This window comes from Chiloscyllium punctatum, chromosome 40, assembly GCF_047496795.1.
Source record: "Chiloscyllium punctatum isolate Juve2018m chromosome 40, sChiPun1.3, whole genome shotgun sequence".
NCBI lineage: Eukaryota > Metazoa > Chordata > Chondrichthyes > Orectolobiformes > Hemiscylliidae > Chiloscyllium > Chiloscyllium punctatum.
In genome coordinates this window covers 11,285,698-11,306,213 of record NC_092778.1, presented here as the reverse complement: position 1 = coordinate 11,306,213, position 20,516 = coordinate 11,285,698, and the positions used below count along the sequence as shown (strand labels likewise).

Sequence of the window (20,516 nt, the reverse complement as noted above, 5' to 3'; positions counted from 1 at the left end):
TGCCGACCAGATATCCCAACCCAATCTAGTCCCACCTGCCAGCACCCGGCCCATATTCCTCCAAACCCTTCCTATTCATATACATCCAAATGCCTTTTAAATGCTGCAATTGTACCAGCCTCCACCACATCCTCTGGCAGCTCATTCCATACACATACCACCCTCTGCGTGAAAAAGTTGCCCCTTAGGTCTCTTTTATATCTTTCCCCTCTCACCCTAAACCTATGCCCTCTAGTTCTGGACTCCCCGACCCCAGGGAAAAGACTTTGTCTATTTATCCTATCCATGCCCCTCATAATTTTGTAAACCTCTATAAGGTCACCCCTCAGCCTCTGACGCTCCAGGGAAAACAGCACCAGCCGGTTTAGCCTCTCCCTGTAGCTCAGATCCTCCAACCCTGGCAACATCCTTGTAAATCTTTTCTGAACCCTTTCAAGTTTCACAACATCTTTCTAATAGGAAGGAGATCAGAATTGCACACAATATTCCAACAGTGGCCTAACCAATGTCGTGTACAGCCGCAACATGACCTCCCAACTCCTGTACTCAATTCTCTGACCAATAAAAGTAATCATACCAAACGCCTTCTTCACTATCCTATCTACCTGTGACTCCACTTTCAAGGAGCTATGAACCTGCACTCCAAGGTCTCTTTGTTCAGCAACACTCCCTAGGACCTTACCATTAAGTGTATAAGTCCTGCTAAGATTTGTTTTCCTGTCTAGGGACCTGGTCGGAGGGGTGAAGGAGACAGACACAGAGACAGGCCTGATTCTTTCTCCATGTGCCATTCTTCCATTGGCCAAAACAAAGTTTGAATTTAAATGGGGGGGGGGGGAATACTGCCAAGTATATCTAAAAGACTGCATATAGCTTAGCATTAGAAACAAGTCAACCAGCTGATTAAATGACAATGTGAGGAACTACTTTATTGTGAACAAAATTTAGTCAGGCAAAGACACAAAAATGAGGAACAAAAGGTTCGACAAGGTGCAAACACAACCAAGTGCTCCACATGTTGGAAAAAAACCAAAAGCTCTGCACAATATCGACATAAAACTATCTGGCCAATTAACAGTTAAATTCAAACAAAAGTAAATCTTAAATGATGCAAAATGTTGCTCGGTTGCCTCAGTCATTTGGCATACAAGCTATTGCCACTGATCACCACATTACCAGAACAATGTGGATGCTTTGGAGAGGGTACAGAAAAAGTTTACCAGGATGTTGCCTGATACAGGGGATTTTAGCTAACAAAAGGTTGGGTCGACTGGGTTAGTTTTCATTGGAATGCAGGGGGTTGGGGGTGGTGGGGGGGCGAGCTGATACGAGTTAGTAAGATTGTGTACAAAGTTAAAAATCACACAACACCAGGTTTATAGACCAACAGTTTAATTGGAAGCACTAGCTTTTGGAGCACTGCTCCTTCATCAGGTGGTTGTTTTTAACTTTGTATACCCCAGTCTAACACCAGCATCTCCAAATCATTAGTAAGATTGTGAATGGCATGGAGAGAGTGCAAAGTATGAGGCTTTTTCCCAGGGTGGAGGGGTCAATTACTAGGGGACACAGGTCCAAGGTGAGAGGGGGGAGAGTTGTGGGGGGAATTCAAGATGGCGGCAACCCAGGAGGTCTGAGTCTGCTGAGCTCTGCCCAGGACCCAGGCAAAGTGGGGTACCTACCCTCTCCTCACTTTTCAAACTACTAAAAATAGCTTTTCCCCAACAGCCAAAGTTATTCTGTATCAAACTTTTGCAGTTTGATACATTTTAAAATGACCAAAGGTAAAGGACCACCGAGTTTGCAACAGGCAGAGACCCCTGCCCTCCTCCTCCGTGCAGCACAGATGTGTCCGCAGCCACCCCGGGGGACTTACCTGCAAAGGCGAGCCTGATCTTGGAGTTTGTAAAGCTCCGAGAGAAGATCGACACGTCATTGAAGAGACTCGGTCCAGGTGGGAGTCGATCTCAGTCATGCTTCTGCAGCATAACCGAGAACCTCGAGCAGCGTGTTGGAAGGGCTGAGCAATGAGCCACGGCCTCTGAGACCACTGCTGAATCCTCCGTGGGTCAGGTCCAGGCTCTGGAATGTCAAGTCCGAGCCTTAGAAGAACATATCGATGACCTCAAAAATCAAGGTCATCGGAAAAATATTTGGTTGCTGTGCCTTCCCGAACGGGAGGAGTAAGGCTAGCTTGTTGACTTTTTAGACCAATGGCTCCCACAACTGCTGAAGCTGGAGTCAGAGTTAGGCCAGGTGTGGGTTGAGCGGACCCTTCGGGTTGCTGTACGCAGGCCTGGTTTGGACCAGCGTCCACGCTCGGTCCTAGTGCGACTTCAGCACTACAGGGAAAAACAAATGTTCCTGGAGGCCTCCAGAGTTTTGGTGAAGGATCCCCAAGCCATGGTATACAAGGGATCCACAATAATGCTGTTCCAGGACTTTTCTCCGATTGTGGTATGCAAGAGGAAGGAGTTTGACGAGGTAAAGAAGCGTATGAGGGATTTAAATATTCGATATTCCATGCGATACCTGGCAACGCCGCGCTTCAATCATGGAGGGTCTGTGCATAAAATTGGATCGCCGGAAGAAGTAAAATAATTTTTGGATGCTTTCAAATAGACTGATGGACTTGAATATATGGACAATGACTTTATTTTACCCCCTTTGTTGTCTCCTCCTCCCTCCCCCTTTCTCTTTTCCATCCTTCTTTGGGGGGGGGGGGGGGGAGGGGCGGTGGTTTGTTCTTTCTTTTAACCCTTATCTTAATTTGCTTGGTTTATCCAATTGTTGGGGCATGTTTGAGTCTTTGTTTCCTTAATATTTGCTGGGATTGTAATTTTATGTATTTCATTTTATGTTGCTGTCTTGTTAAGGGTGCCTAGGTAATAATATGGAGGGGGCTGGTTGGTTGCTCACTTCTAACTCCTGTATTATAAGACATTACCATTTGTTTATTTACTTTGTAATGTCTGGGCCGAGGGCATGGCTTTAGCTGGAAGGTGTTATCGTGGGATTACTGGAAGTAGGAGTGCCCCCTATGGACAAGGGGGAAAGTCTCCTTTGAATTATGTCTTATGTTTTTTTAAAGAAGTAGTTCTTAGTTGTATTGATTTAGTTGTTTTAAAGGTTGTATTTTTAAATTTATGTGAATTATTTATGGTCTCTACCCAATGCTTTTTGAGTGGGGTTCTTTCTCCTGGGAGGTCTCAGACATTCTTGAACAATCATGGTTAGTCATTTAAAGGAGCATTCGAAGCTGCAGCAGGGAGGATTTGGTGAGGTGTTTTTTTCATCTTTTAGCTCAAAAAGTAGGGGATCAGCCATTCTTATCCAGAAGAATCTTCCCCTCCAAATGCTAAGCCAGATAAAAGATGAGTCCAGATGGTATATATTAGTTAAATCCCTAATATATGGAGAGAAGTACAGGATTTTGAATGTATATTGCCCCCTACCACATGCTTTTAAATTTATAATTGTTGCGCTCTCCAAGTTGATGGCTCACGGGTGCATTATATTATAGGGAGAGATTTTAATTGTGTTATTGATCCCAAAGGTGGACAGGATACCTAGGAGCTCTGAGAGTACATCTCAGAGATCCAGGCATTTGGCTGATCTGAATAGGGAGTTGGGACTGGTAGATGTGTGGAGATGTCTTCACCCTGAGGGTAGAAATTTTACTTTTTACTCTCACCCACATAAGTATCGGACCAGAATTGATATGTTTTTTTGTCCCCTCAACCTTCCTGAATTCAAAATGTCTTGTAAAATAGGGAATATAACTATATCCGACCACGCAGCAATGTATGTGGAGGTCAAGACTAGTGATGACAAGGTGGGTTCCCAACATTGGCATATGGACCCTTTCCTATTGAAGGATAGTATGTTCATCGAATACTTCTCGCAGGAATTTAAAATTTTCTGGGGTATGAATTCAGGTACAGCCAGCAACCCATCGGTGACGTGGAGACTGCTATGGCATATGCGCACGGCTTGGTTATCTCATATTCTGCGACCCGGAAAAGACAAAAGGGAGAACAACAGCATCTGCTTGAGGTTCGCCTGAAGGCAGCTGAGACAGCGTATGTTGATAGGCCATCCATTACTAAATTACAGCGGATTACAGCCCTCAGGGCTACTTTGAATACTGCACTTACTCAAACGGCAAAGAGGGAGACACTGTTTGCAAAGCAGAGATTATTTGAGCACGGCAATAAGCCGGGCAGGTATCTAGCAGACCTTGCCAGAAAGAAGAAGGCTCCCCAATCCATTATGTCTATTAGAGAGGGTGCTGGTACTTGACTTGTGATCCTAAAAAGATCAATGCAGCCTTTAGAAAGTTCTACTTTAAGTTATATAAGTCTGTGAGGATAGAATCTCTTTTAAAAATCTGGCCTTCTCGGGCTTATCCTTGGAGCAGGTGTAGCTTTTGAATGCCCCCCCCCCCCCAACAACCCAGGAAGTCCAGGAGGTGGTGAGGCAGCTCCAGAGTGGTAAAGCGCCCGGACCAGACAGATTTCAGGCTGATTTCAGTGAAGAATTTATCGACGAATTGGCCAGACCAACTATAGTCAGGTCAGGATAGCCTCCTGCCCTCCCTGAGAGAAGCAAGTGTCCCTCTCATTCTTAAGAAAGGAAATGCCCCAGATGACTGTACTTCATACAGACCTATATCTTTATTGAAAGTGGGCTTTAAAATTCTCTCAAAAATGTTGGCATTAAGACTGAAGAGGGTTTTACCATTTGTTATAAAAGAGGAACAGACGGGGTTTATCATGGGTCGCAGATCTACTAATAACATTAGAAGATTGTTAAATATGGTACAAGTCTGCTGCAAGGAGCGATACCGGGATTAGTCATCTCCATAGATGCAGATAAGACATTCGATCGGGTAGAATGGCCATATCTTTTTTAAACTATGGAACGGTTTGGCATTGGAGAGGTCTTTACCAAGTGGGTCGCGGTATTATATAACGGCCCTAAAGCAGCGGTGATTACCAATGGCATTAGATTGGATAGCTTTAGTGTTGACAAAAGTTATCGTCAAGGATGCCCTCTCTCACCACTACTATTTACATTAGTGATTGATCCTCTGGTGGAAGCCATCCGAACCGACCCTAATATAACAACCCCTGAGATAGGATCGGGTAAGCATAAAATCACTTTTTATACGCACGATGTCGTTCTTTTCCTAAATGACCCATTCATATCTGTGCCCCGCTTAATTCAAGTGGTTAACCTATTTGGTATGTTCTCAGGTTACAAAATTAACTTTATGAAATCAGAGGCCATGCAGTTAGGAGGTCTTACCAGCATATCCAATTTTCTGGATGGATCCCGATTCCCCTTTCGGTGGTCACTGGGAGGTTTACTCTGTTTAGGTATTTTTAATACCCTGGTATTTGGACAGCTTTACAAAGCTAATTATACACATTTATTAGAGAAAATAAGGCAGGACCTCCAATGTTGGGAAGATCTCCTGATATCCTGGCTGGGAAGAATAGCTTTGGTCAAGATGAATATTCTACCTCGCCTATTATAACCCATGAGAATGTTTCCTTTGATGTTGCCGAGGCAGACGCTTTGTGTTTGGCTTGGCTCCTTTATTTGGAATCATTGACAGCCCCTTATTAAATTAGATAAGTTGCAGCTCCCACGAGTAAGGGGAGGTCTAGATTTTCCGGATTTCAGGAGGTACCAACTGAGTTCTTTGTTATCATATGTGGCTGATTGGGTCTCTTGTGACCCACAATCAATTTGGTTGGATACTGAGGCTTCCCAAGCAAAATGTTCCCTCATCATCTATTATTTATGGATAACATAAGAGTTATTACAGATCTTTGTAAAAACCCAGTTGTATTAAATACAATCAAAGCTTGGAGGATGATGTGACAGGATGAGGGTATTCACAAAAAAAAACCTCCCCTTCTACTCTTAAAGTGGGAGTGTTGGGCTTGACTGACGCTGGACTTAAAATTTGGGAGTCCAGAGGCATCTCCTGTTGGGAGGAGATCTGTTCGATGGGGAGGTCATGATGTCCTTCAAACAGTTGCATCAGAAGTTCAGGTTGCCTAACAAGGACCTTTTTCGATATTTTCAAGGACAAGATTTCATACAAAAAACGACCACATTGATGACAAATCCGTACAAATCAGATATGGAAAGGAGTGCGCTTCGGCCAATGGGTACACCCTCGGTCAGTACTCTCTGCCACTCGCTAGGTAATAAGGTATCCAAAGGATATGGAACAGTTATATAAAACCTGGAATCAAGAATTGGGGATGGAAGTCTCCTTAGAGATGTGGGAGGATATCTGGGAAAATGCCAGGAAGATCTCTATCTGTAACAGAACTCAGGCTATTCAATTGAAGATACTCTTCATAGTGCTCACATGGCACCAGAGCGTCTTGCAAAGTTCAAGGTACGAGCATCCCCAATGTACCCTAAATGTAAAATAGAAGTTGGTACTCTCACTCACTGTCACGTGCCATAAGATTCGTAGATATTGGGACAGTGTAGTGAACGCCTTGGCAAAGATTTTGGGAACGGAGATTGGGTTGAACCTAGTGTCTTTCCTTTTGGGCTTTCCAAATTTTCCTTCTCTAGATGCAAATGGGAAGAAACTATTTATTAACCTTTCCTTTTGTGCGAGGAAAAATATTTTAATAAGTTGGGTATTGGAAAGTCCCCGGGGGCTTTCAAATTGGCACAGGATAGTTATGGAACATATTCCCCTTGACTTCCTTATGAATATGGTGCACCAATAAACAGAATTATTTTACAGAACATGGCAGCCCTTTTTGAACTGCACCAATGCAAATGTATCAGCCATACTGCCTAGGGCCTTTTTTAGCCGTGAGGATGATGTTTGCTGGTTTGGGGGCCCCTGGTAGGAAGAATCCCGTATAAATACGAGTTTTGTTGTGACTTGATATAATTTTATTCTGAATGTGTACTTATTTATTTACTTACCTTTTCCCCCTTTTTTTGTTGACAGTCATGTACGACACTGTGGTTTTTCTTATATATAAAGTTTTCTTTCTTATGTCTTATTCTGTGTTTCAGTAGTTTGTAGAGTAGATTAGTAATTAATTTTCTTAATTTTATATTGGTGCTGTTATTATACTGAAAAGTGGAAACACTATTTTATATTAATTTTGTAAAAAAAACTCAAATCTTCTTTTCAATAAAAGTATCTACCAAAAAAAAGAGATGTGGGAAGCAAGTTTCACACAAAGGGTGGCGAGGTGCCTGGAACATGCTGTCAGAGGTGACGGTGGAAGCAGACACAATAGCAGCATTCAAGAAGCACCTGGACAAATATATGAATGGAAAGGGAATAGAGACATACAGATTCTGTGAGTGAAGACGGTTTTAGTATGGAAGAGTTAAATGTGTTGGCACAAGCTTGGAGGGCCGAAGGGCCTGTTAATGTGATGTTCCTTCTTTGTCCCTGCACCAATTATGGCTGTCTAAATTCTTTTTATCTGGACACCATGATGATTGATTCTAGATTCTCTTTCAAGAACTCTCAAGTTGTATCAATGAAGAGCTCTCCCTTTTGGAATGCTCCATTTGGAGTCATGCAGTCTCCAAGTGAGTTTTCAACTCTTAAATTTTGATGTGAGGGGTTTCACAGAAAAGAGGAGGCAAATGCAGTTTCTACTCAGGCATGTAATTTTATCGTGTTCAAATCAAATAGTTTTACAAACTGACAAACTAGGTCCTGTGACCTATCTAAATGTGCTGCAGCCTTGGCACCTCCAGTTGGTCAGCTTGTGCACTTTCCGAAATGGAACACTGTCTCCTATTGCATTCAGAACTATGGAATGTGCCTTTTTTCCCAAATTTCCATGGTATGGATATATTGTTGAATAAAAACATATTTTGTTAAAGCTTTTCACCTTACATCCATCAGGACACGTGCAAAAATACCACTCTGAAGGGGAACAGCATTTAGTATGCATGGGAAATATTGCTGATAACTAATTAGTGTCCACCACCAATCTAAGATCTTGCTATAGAGAATTTGTCACTTTGATGAAGGCTGACAGTTAACTGTCAAGCTTTGATTCAATTTCACCCACTCACCACCCTTTGTGTGAAATACTTCCCTCACAAATTTTCCCCTCTCTCACCTCGGACCAGTGTCCCGTTGTAATTAACCCCTCCGCCCTGAGGAAAAAGCCTCCTCTCTGTCCATGCCATTCTCAATCTTACAAACTTCTATCAGGTCTTCCTTCAAAACTCCTGCATACCTGTGAAAACAAGCCCAGTCTGTCTGATCTTTCTTCATAACTAAAATCCCCCATTCCAGGTAACATCCTGATCAACATTTTCTGTACCCTCTCCTAGGCATTCACAATCCTCTGGTACTGTGCTGACTAGAACTGTATGCAATATTCCAAGTGTGGCCTGACTAAAGTTCTATAAAGCTGCAACATAACTTATCTTTCCTCATACTAAATGCCACTACCAATGAAGGCAAGCATGCCATAAGCCTTTTTTAACTTCTTTTAGTAAGTTTTATATCATTGATTTGTGTGTCCCAGGGTATAGAGGAATTGAAGGGTGAGTTCACAGTAGTTAGGTTTCAATGACCATCTTCGAGGAGAAGGGCATGAGGTAAAGATTCAGAGAGGCTTAGTAGGTCACAATATGGTCTCCTTCGCACTGATGACAGCAAACATAGACTGGGTGGCCGCTTCGTGGAACACCTCTGCTCTGTCTGTAGGAATGACCCTGACCTCCCAATCACATGCCATTTTAATAAACACCATGCTCTCATGTTAACATTTCTGCTACTTTTCAGTTCTGAAGGCGGCTCTTACCAGATTCAAAAGGTTAACTGTTTCCCTTTCAACAAAATGCTGCCAGACCTGCTCAGTTTCTCCAGCATTTTCCGAGTTTGTTTTAGGGGACTGGTAATGAACAAACCCAGTAAAATAATTATAGAAGAAAAATATAATTTAATTCTCAGCTCCTAAAAAGCTTCCCTAAGTGGGAAGTCATTTGGATAGTCAGGAGAACTGTTGACTTTGCTTGATTAACAAGATAGCTCTTCTGTATTTCCCTATTTCCCATTATAAATTCTTTTGTCTCTGTCAAGAATGGACCCACATTTGTATTTGCTAACATTTTCATTTTACAGAACTATAGAAATTTTACAGTCTTTATTTGTGCTTCTTGCTAGTTTATATTCATATTCTGCTCTCCCTTTATCAGCTTTTTGATCCTCCTTGGCTGAATAGCAAAATTCTCCAAACTCTTATTTCTACTCAAACAGATTCTACGTCTTTTTCTTTTGACTTAAGTTCCTCTCCTGTTAATGCACCCAAGCCCTTATTTTTAGCACTACTCTACTTGCTTTTCCTTTCTGCCAGTCATGAATATCGAACATTCTAGAATATTCAGTTCTGAGCCTTGATTTTTTTTTAAGTCACATCCCCATAATAGCAATCAGATCATATCCATTTACTTCTTTGTATATCATCAATTGTAACCTTGTTATAGATGCAGTCTGGTTTCAGCTAGAATATTGTTATTCTGCCTTTTAAATCTATTTGATGCTGGCATTTATTTCTACTGCCTTCCACTTTTCTCACTACCAGCTTTGCTTTACTCTAGTCTGAAGTCCACCTGAAACTTTCAGCCAGAGCAGTGTTATAGAATGTGTTAGGTACACTGGAAATCTGGATGTGGCTAATTGCATTTTAAGTAGTAAATCAAAAATGACTAATAGATACCATCATTCTGTCTGTCATTTTAATAAACACATCCACTTCATGGCAACTTGAACCTCTGTTGTGCAATGCCATTAAAATAATCGGTGAAAAACATAGCACAAGTGTATTTTAAGCAGACTTTGTGCATTATCTTCTTGGTAACTTATTAGTTACCTGCTGAAAAAGAGTGTTACACAGGTGAAAAGATTGAAATTCTCTGGGACATTGACCACATAATAACGGTATTTTTGCCCTCTCAGCAGCAATAAGCAGAGGGGGTCACTGCTCCTGAGGACTCTGCAACTTACGAGGAGCTCACTTCAGCTCAAATCTGCAGCAGTGTCCCCCAACCCTCACCCTGACCCCAACACATTGATTGACCCATTGGAGCCTGCTGAGTGCCTGATTATTCAGAGCTACTTCTACTGATTTTTTTCACGGCTGTTCTTAGCAGGAATGTAGCCCTTCAAATAAACAGAAATATAAAAAAACACTCTGGAGCCTCCAGCACCCTGAATCTTACTACGACCCATCTCAAACCCAGCTCCTTCACCTGCTCAGCCCTGACATCTTTATCCCACTTTAATGTCAGACAAAAACTGGGCAATTAAGGTAGTATGGAGGGTGAGAAATGGAAATTGGAGTGTTCCTGTGATATTGGAGAGCTATGATCAAAACTAAATCAGAAAACTTCTCTCTATCTTAAAAGGAGGACCACTTTTTCTTAAACCATGTCCTCCAATTCCAGTCACCTCCACAAGTCGAAACATGAATACTTAGGAATTGGGAGCAGGGGTAAGGTAATTTTGCCCATTGAGCCTCTTTTAGAAGGGTTACCATTCTTTCAACAACTAGCCTGTCAAGTCCTGTGATGGTTTCCGATATTTCAACAAGACCACTTCTCATTTTCCTAAACTCTAATGGATACATAGTGCACAGTAACAGTAGTGTGCACCATCTACAAAATGGAACTTTCAAGACTCCTTTGGCAGTATCTTCCAAACCAGTGACCTCTACCACCTATAACGTCAAGGATTGCAGACACATCAGAATACTAGCACCTCAAAAGTTCCTCTCCAAGTCACATGACATCTTGACCTGTAACTACATGATCCACCCTCATCATGGCTAGGTAAAAACCTTAAATAACCTCCCAGACAGCATGTGGTTTCATCCATAGCACAGAGACTGCAAAGGTCCAAGATGGTAGTTAGGAATGGGAAGTACATTTGGGTTTTGTCAATGACACTTGCATCCCATTTTAAAAAAAACTTTAACATCGAAGGAAATCAATGCACGTGAGAACCGTATGGAAATTTAGAGCTTGCATAGATGTTCAGCCATGATCTTACTAAACTGGAGGAAGAACACCTCATCTTCCACCTGGGCAGCCTACAGCCCGGAGGACTCAACATTTAATTCTCTAATTTCAAATAACCTCCTTTCCCTTCACTTCCCCCAGCTCCCTACCCAGCTTTCCCCCTCCCTTCCACTCCTCTCAGCCACCTACTGGATTCATTCCTCCCATTGACCAACCAGGTCATACCCTCGACCTATCTTCATCTACCCTACTTCATCACCTTGCCCCCGCCACCCCGTTTATCTGTAGCTCTCCTCTTGAAGAAGGGTTACACCCAAAATGTTGACTTCTCCACCTTCTGATACTACCTGGCTTGCTGTGTTCTTCCAGCCTCCTGCTTGTCTAAGTATCATCTTATGAAATGGCAGAGGAGACACATGAGACCACATCTGATCTTTATATTTTTGAGAATCAGGATGGTTGTATTTAAAAAACTGAGGTGCATCAGGATGAAGAATATGGGATGGCTGGATGGAGAAGACAGGCATGGCCTTATGGAGAACAGTGAGTGTGGATGCAAGGGGAGTAGGATTGATAGAGAGAAGGAAGCTGAGACAAGGAGAGGGGGAACAGGGGAGGAGCAAGACACAAGCGTTAGATGTAGAACAAGGGATGGAACCAAATTTACAGCAGTGGAGTGACCAGAAAGCCAGAATCCAGAGTGAATTGAGAAAGAGACGACTGCACCTCAATGCACAACTCAGCATTTTTAGTGATCAATGTGAAGTCCAAACGCTGCAAAAACTGCTTGCTAAAAGCCTTAATTTGTAGTCAGACGAATTGTGTATGGCACACCAATTCCAGAATTCCAAACTTTGGGAAAAATGAAATATTGCAAAGTTTCACTCAAAATAGCAACAGATGTTCCACAAGTTAATCAACCAACATTAAATACTTTCTACTATCACTAGTGCATGTGGCTAAAACAGTACCTCCTGGCACACCTGTGGATAGTCAGCAGTTTCAATTAGACAACATTGATCTAGTGCAGAAGAGCTGATATCACAATACAAGTAAAGATGCCATCCTTTGCTTTAGCAGAGATTAATTAGTGATAATGGCCATAACTTTATCTAGTTGCTTCAAGCCATCAATGCTAATGAAACTATGTGGCAGAGGTAGTTCATTAAGGGAAGAAAAACAAACTACTAAAAGCAAACTACTGCAGATGCTGGAGATCTGAAACAAAAACAAAGTACTGGAGAAACTCTGTGGGTAAACTGCACAGTTGATTTTCCTGATTAACTACATTAGTTAACATAGGGAAAGAACAAGCCAGGTTCAAATAACTATTTTTGGATAAGATCTGATTGCATGAATTGAGTTACAAGGTATCAGTCACATCTAGTGAACAAAGTTGATCTCAAAGCAAGTCTAAAATTACCTGCTTTTTAATTTCTTGCTTATTGCTTTACACTTTAGCTGCAGACCAGATACCAGATGGTATGTTGTCGCCCTGATGCCAGGATCAAGGATGTCCCTTAACAGCTAGAGAACATTTTAAATGGGGATGGTGAAAAGGCAGAGTTTGGGGTCCATGTCAGTGCCAACAATGAGTAAAAAGAGGGGATTCATGAAAATAAATTAAAAAGCAACAGAACCTCAAAAGGTAATAATCTCAGCATTACTCCCTGTCACATGACAGTGAGATCAGAAATAGGAGACGCCACAATGATGGATCAGAACCCCAGATTACTTATGGATGATACTGAAGTTCAAGACAAGACACGTCTTTTTCAACAAAGACTACAAGCTAAGCATGACTGACAATCTAAGTTTTAAGCACTGATTTTGACTGCCAAAGAATTTGCTGAATGAATCCCTAGAATTTCACACATGGTAGGATGCCACAGAAGCTTCAAAGACTGAGACTTCAAGAAGTAGAAGTACAAGGCAATTCCTTCACAACTCTCAGCAGAAAAAAACATATGTCAGTAATATTCCAAACTGGATACATGAGGTGGAAGATATGTTTGCATTTTACCCTTCCAGGAATACACGAGACAGGTGTTTGGAACACACCTGCAAACCCTGGCCTGTTTATGTTAGTCAACCAGTAGGCTGTGAATGTGCTTTCAGTATTGCAAGCTAGCAATCATCAAAAGAAAACTGGACTGTAAATTCCACTAAGCTGTTGACTGTCCACACTGTCACCCAATACTGACGCTGCAACATCCCATCATCCCTCACAGAATTCAACAATCTGCTCCATATATCTTTTTCAACTGTTCTTTGTTTTTGGATACACGTGTGTACATATGAGGGAGGGTGGTATTATTAGATACTAAAGATGAAAAGAAATACTAAACTCCATCTTTCATAAGCTCAAGGAAGCCTGGTTAAAGGGGCTTCTTCAAAAACATAAATTTAATTGGCCTGGGAGAAAGGCATCCACAGGAGAAGAGGTCCTTATCACAATGAACCTTGTCATGATGAACCAACAGGGCAAGTGAATAAGGCAGGAGATTCAATTCCTCCCTTTTCACATGGGAGTTTGACAATTTGGGGTATCCCACCTGGAAACATAATAAGAGATATGCAATACTTAAAAAAAAAAGCAAAAGTAATGGTACTGAGTGGCAGAATACACAGTATGTGCAGTCAGGGAGATGCATTTACAGATCAAATCATTATAAACATTACTAGATCATTATTATCTGTGATTGCAATTACAGAGATGTAGCTGTACGGCGGTCAAACCTGGTACCTGAACATGCTCAAGCATTTAATATTTAGGAAAGACAAGCAAAAAGGAAAAGGATGCGGAATGTCATCGGCAGAAAAATGGTGAAGTCAGTGCAAGAATGAGAAAAGAAATGGCTTCGCAAATCTAGTTGTAGTATAAGTTTGGGTGAAGCTAATAAGTATCTTCAGGCAAAAGTGGTAACACATGGACAATATTAAACAGAAAATTAGAGATGCAGGATGAATGGGGAGAGCATGTTAAAGGGTCAGCCATAATTATACTGAACAATGAAGCATGCTCATTGGGCCAAATAGCATATACTTGCTTCTATTTTGTATGTTTCTATAAAGGTATTTAATTTATATCATCCACATGGAAGTCTGCTTTCAAGTGCACATGCTGTAAATTGGACCATTTGCCACTATTGTTTCCAATAGATATTTCAAAGAAGTCATGAAAATGAAGTTTTAACAGCATTTCTTACAATACAAAACGAACAAAGCTGCTCATATGCACAACTCAGATACTGTACATCACGGTGACAGAGGGTAGCATCCACTTACATGCAACTTGTACTTGTGTTTTCTTCTGTAAAAGTGCTCCACGTCTGTTCCGCACAACACACTGATAAAACCCAGTGTCTGAGCGCTGGAGGGATGGAATAACATACCTTGGACAAGAATAAATGTTCAGATTAGTTTGGAGAATCAACGGGGGAGAAAATAATGCTGACAGAAATGAGCAACTTCTGTTTTTTTGTTTGATCATTCTCAAACTAATGCCAATTTTCCACCAGCAATATGAAGTCATTTCATTTTATTTACATTTTTTGTAATACGGTGTCTGGTTTATGTATTAGTCCATCTGGGATCCACTAAAGAAGGCAAAAATTTACTCCTGATATTGTACAAGCCATGAATTTCATACTGGGATTGAAAGCAGACAAGTTTTCTGGGTCTGATGGTTTACATTCTAGGGTCTTAAGGAATCACAGCAGAGATCGTGGATCCAGTGGTTATAATATTCTAAAATTCCCTGAATTTCAGAAAGGTTCCAGTGGTTGGAAAAATGCTAATATAACACCTTTATTCAAAAAAGGAAGGAGCAGGAGGAAATTCTCGACCAGTTAAACATCTGTCATTGGGAACCTGCTAGAATACATTGTTAAGAAAGTCAAAATACAATTCATCACAGTTAGCATAATTTATGAACCACCAGCAGGGTTTTTCTAATTTGCTAGAGTTCTTCAAAGGTGTAACAAGCAAAGTGGATACTGGGGATCCTGTCGATATAGTGTATCTGGACATCCAGAAGACATTTGATAACGTACTACATGCAAGGGTAAAACACTATGTAAGATCACAAAAGTTTATTAGCACAGACAAAGGATTGGCTAACCAACAGAAGACAGAGTTGGGATATTTACAATCTATGTTCATGGCCTGAATGCAGGAATAGCAAGTAATAGAGCCAAATTTGCAAATTACACTAAAATTGGTGGAAAGGTAAGTTGGAATGAAGAAATAAGGAGTTTACAAATGAATATGGCTGGATTAGGTGAATAGGATAAAATTTGACAGATGGGGTTTAACATGGATAAGTGTAAGGTTATCCATTTTGGTCAGCAGAATAGAATAACAACTTATTAACTAAATAGAGAGCAACTTCAGAATGCTTAAGTACAGGGGGATCTGGGTGTCCTCATGTATGAATCACAGAAAAGTCGTATGCAGATGCAGCAGGTAATAAGGAAGCAAATTGAATTCTGGCATTTATTTCCAAAGGAATGGAGTATAAAAGTAGAGAAATGTTACTATTGAGACTACTTGGAGAATTGGTACAGTTTTGACCACCTTACTAGAGAGGGATGTAGTTACATTGGAGACATTTCAGAGAAAATTCGTTACACTGACTTCAGAGGTGAGGAGTCTATCCTATGAAGAAACATTGAATCTTGAGTTTAGACCTGTACTTGCTCAAGTTTGGAAGAAGTGATCTCGTTGAGATAGATAAGATGCTAAAGCGGCTCGATAAACTGGATGGAGGGAAGATGTTTCCTCTTGTGGGGAATCTAGAATAAGAGGACATCACTTTTGTATAAGGAGTAGCAGATTTAAAACATAGATGAGGAGGAATTACTTCTCTCAAGGGTCATGAATCTGTGGAACGCATGACCCCAGAGTACAATAATTATTGAGTAAATTTAAGGAAGAGACAGACAAGATCTTTAATTAGCCATGGTTGAAGGATTATGAACAGTGGGCAAAAAAAGTAGAGTTCAGGCCAACATGAGATCAGCCATGATCGGTTTGAATAGTGAGCAGGTTTGAATGGCTGAATTGCCTACTCCTGTTCCTTACATTCTTATTTCAAAAGCAATTAAGGATGGGCAACAATTGAACCAAGCCAACCCTTTGTAATAAGACTCAAAAATGTGGTTCCTGACTAGGGAACAGCATTCTAAGGCACTGATACTGATCAGCCAATCAGACAGGGTTATGAATAGAGACTAGATAAGTTGACCTGAGCATTCAATTTATCCCAGACAATTTTGCAAATCAAAGACCAAATAGATAGCAATATAACCTACAATAAAATGGTCAATGAAACTCCCAAATTATGTTGTAAATTTTGTGTCAATGCAAATCTTAACATGTTTTGCACTGATGCAGACTCAATCATTAAACTGTGGTGTGCAAGTATATACGTAAATAAAAGACTCCCTATTTGATTTATCAGATTATCCAAGTATACTTTGCCAGCTCAATTATGTTATATTGCTCCCTTTGATTACCTGTACTCGGGAGAGAATGCTGTGATTGCTGTATCATTTCGTAACCATTTAAACTCAAGTGGCCAACTTCCCTCTGCCAGGCATGTTAAGACCAAACGATTCCCCTCCAAGTGAACCTGTGGTGGTCCTGGCTCTGTCTTAAAATATGGAGGAACATCATCTGAAAGACAGAATTTCATATTGTAAACTTGTACAGTGACAGAAATTAATACTATTAGATTAATATAAACACACTGCATCCAATTCAGTTTGACAGCTCCAGCAGAACCTTTCTAGCAGTTACTGGAGTATGGTAAAAGTTCAACAACAGCATTCAATAACAATGTTAATAATACAATAAAAATGATTGTGTTCGTTCAAGGATGTCGATTTCCAGACACCTCATTTATCTGCAGTGACTATATGACAGTTAATGTATCATCCATCATGTAGATACAGAGACCAATTATATGTACCTCTGCACCCTTTTTTACCAGTTTCTCTGTACTATGCACAATAGTAGAGCAGCTGTTGTGGTTCTGTTCGCCGAGCTGGGAATTTGTGTTGCAGACGTTTCGTCCCCTGTCTAGGTGACATCCTCACTGCTTGGGAGCCTCCTGTGAAGCGCTTCTGTAATGTTTCCTCCGGCATTTATAGTGGTTTGAATCTGCCGCTTCCGGTTGTCAGTTCCAGCTGTCCGCTGCACTGGTCGGTATATTGGGTCCAGGTCGATGTGTTTGTTGATTGAATCTGTGGATGAATGCCATGCCTCTAGGAATTCCCTGGCTGTTCGCTGTTCTCTGTTCTCAGAGAACAGCCAGGGAATTCCGAGAGGCATGGCACTCATCCACAGATTCAATCAATAAGCACATCGACCTGGACCCAATATACCGACCAGTGCAGCGGACAGCTGGAACTGACAACCGGAAGCGGCAGATTCAAACCACTACAAATGCCGGAGGAAAGATCACAGAAGCGCTTCACAGGAGAGTCCTAAGCACTGAGGATATCACCTAGACAGGGGACAAAACGTCTGCAACACAAATTCCCAGTTCGGCGAACAGAACCACAACAACGAGCACCCGAGCTACAAATCTTCTCACAAACTTTGAATAGAGCAGCTGTATAGAAGTTTAAAATAGATCCTGAACATCACAGGAACATCCCAGCCCCAAGTCTGTATCCCTCCTCATACTCTGTTCTGACTGTTGCCCCTTCTCTCCAATCCCTAAAGCAAAACACCAGATACTACTTTACCTTTCGTACTAACAACACAATTAACTTAGTATATTTGTAAACAAATTGTTGAAGCCTCCTGCTTTGCATTCCTCAGGACTTTTCATGGTAATAGAAATTCAAGGGGAAAATCAATATTTGTGCTGCATGAGAGGGGATTGTTTGGCAAGAGGATTCTGATTGGAGAGGCATTGCAATAGTGAATGCACCCATCCATGCTGTTTAACAATTAACAGCCAGGCTTTGATCAATATAAACCAGGCAAGTTGATTCTGATGAGTCGGGGCATTACTGAGAAATTAACCAGCAAATGGCTGTCGCCTATTTTGTTCATTTGAAACAGGTACCATGTGTGTGTAAATACTTTCTGTCTGTAAAGAACAGACCCCTGCGTAGCAATGTATGCAGCTTTCAGTACACCCAAGTGCAACATACAGAGAAATTATGCTGACATTCAATTGAGGATTGTTAGTCCAAATAAAATTGAAAAACTTTGACAAAGTCTTTTCCAGCAATACACAAGTTCTTTCAAACAACTGCAAATAACTTCCATTAATTTTTGACAGTCTGTGAGAGAAGTGAGGAAACAAAATGAGAGAAAGGAGAAATTTTTCCACAATCATTAAGAAAACACACAAACAGTACAAAGTACTTTACTTTCAGGATATGAGCAGCACTATAATGATCATGCTTTCATATTATTGGCTAGAAGCTGATAGGGCAGAAAGGAAGAACAGTTAATTCCTCTCAACATATCATGTCCTTCACGATTTTAGCTGCACAGATTTACAAATATTTACAAATGCAGCAAACATTCTCATTGTGACTAATGGTCTGCTCCAGAAAGAAATTCAGTGAGGTGAATGACATTATTATAATGATTGCATGTAAACGTTAAAGATTCTGTCACAAAGCAGCCGAAGCCAACATGTTAAAGACAGAGCAAGAGATATGACACTTCTATAAAACTGGTGCAATTTGTGTTATTTTCCATGACACTGAACTTGTGACGGCTGTGCTCAAGCTTTCTTGCAATACAAATAGAATAAAAGGTACACCCTTTAATATAGTACGTCCCAAAATTACACACAATGGTCCAACAGAGGTTTTACATCTATTCACCCTCCTGTTCCTCGTAATTGACATCTCAACTGTTATATTCCCTACACCCTGCCAAGAATCCCAACAATTTACTAATTGCTTTATCCATCGAAAGCAACATTTTGAAGGTCATGCCAACCTGAAGGTTTGAAACATGCAATTCTTCCATATCACTACTCTTTTAAGGAGGAGAAAGTAGAATAATTAGTTTCTGACCAAAGCCAGAGTCCGAACACAAATTCAATATTCCTCTCAATGATTCCCAATTATTTGCAAATTCAGGCTCTAGTTAATCTCATATTTAGCATGAAGTCTGTCTGCTTTTGCTCCATAACATCTCTTATTTCTCTTTACTGAGAAAATTGTCAGCAGATCTTTTCTTATACTTCTGCCATGTATTCAGCTATTTATGCTTGTCGAATCTTTCACCTCTCCATTTTGCTTTCCCCTTGAAAGAATACCATCAAATTCCATCTCTAATTTTTGGTCACCCCTTGTAGTTTCTCTTCTTTTGGCTTGGAGAATTTCTTACATTACTATGAACCCTTTTGACGTCCTTCTATATTCAAAACACCTGTAAATACTAGTTATTGTTGTTATGTAAGCAAGTGCAACAGTCAATTTATGTACAGCAAGGTGCCACAAAACGAAAATGAAATAAATATCCAATTAATGTATTCTGGTGAATCAGAACATAAAATGAACTCCCTGTAGTCCTATGAATATAGCCTTAGTCTTGCTGCAATGATCTGTATATTTTATAAAGCTGTTTGAGAAGCCACTTTACAACTCACTACTTCTAAATACAATGTGTTTTCCAGTAATTAGAGAATAAGTCGAAGAAAATAAATTACTTCAAAAAATTTGGTGCTCATGTAACAAATTATTTTTATATTATCAAGGTGCCAAATTGATGCTAACAGATCTGTGGTGATACCCCAATTGTTTTTGACAGGATCCTTGGGACTATGAAAATAAACTAATTAACCAAGTTTATTGAAAATTCAATAATTGGTTTGTAAATTATGGAAACAAACCACTGTACACAGGTGAATAAGGTGGCAGCACAAATGCCTTCTTGTAGGTCTATTTTTAAATGAATTCAGCATCAGATATCTTTGTTTATAAGGAAATATAAAATCCAATGCTGAAAATAGATGAATCATTTTCAATATTGGGTTACCAGCCTGATACGTAATGCTGTGAAAACCAGCTACATTGGGACAAAAGAAAACACTGCTAGTCACTTTATGCACTCCTTTCTAACTGATTCAGAATAAAAAGTCAAGAACTGATCAACTGTCCTGAACCACAGGCAATAAGAACATTCTGAACTGGCTGAACTATTCTTGCAGAGAGACAGCATCAACACAAAGGGTGACGAGGCCTCCTGCTGTGCTGTAATCATTCTATGATTCAATCTTAATTGTGGAAGCTGTACAGATATGGGCAATAATTCAAATACAATGTCTAATACTAATGTTAAAATCAGGAAAAATAAATAAATCCAAAATTAATGAATTCATTGCTGCCAAGGTTCACTGAAATCAGACCTATATCATCTTTGGTCATTACATCATTCTTGTTATAACTATTATTATGTCAAATGAGCTTCTTGTGAATGTATTTTTATAA

The 20,516-nt window shown here is 40.4% G+C and overlaps 1 protein-coding gene across 3 annotated transcripts in view; it reads right to left on the bottom strand.

Annotated features, from left to right (window-relative positions):
* Nucleotides 1-20,516, bottom strand: part of sdk1a (sidekick cell adhesion molecule 1a) — a 903,166-nt gene that overhangs the window by 542,507 nt on the left and 340,143 nt on the right. For all 3 annotated transcript variants that reach the window (XM_072559294.1, XM_072559292.1, XM_072559293.1), the window contains exons 2-3: nt 16,566-16,725; nt 14,335-14,441 (exon numbers count right to left, since the gene is read on the bottom strand). In XM_072559294.1, the coding sequence (XP_072415395.1) occupies nt 14,335-14,441; nt 16,566-16,725 (267 nt within the window). The remainder of the gene's footprint in view (nt 1-14,334; nt 14,442-16,565; nt 16,726-20,516) is intronic.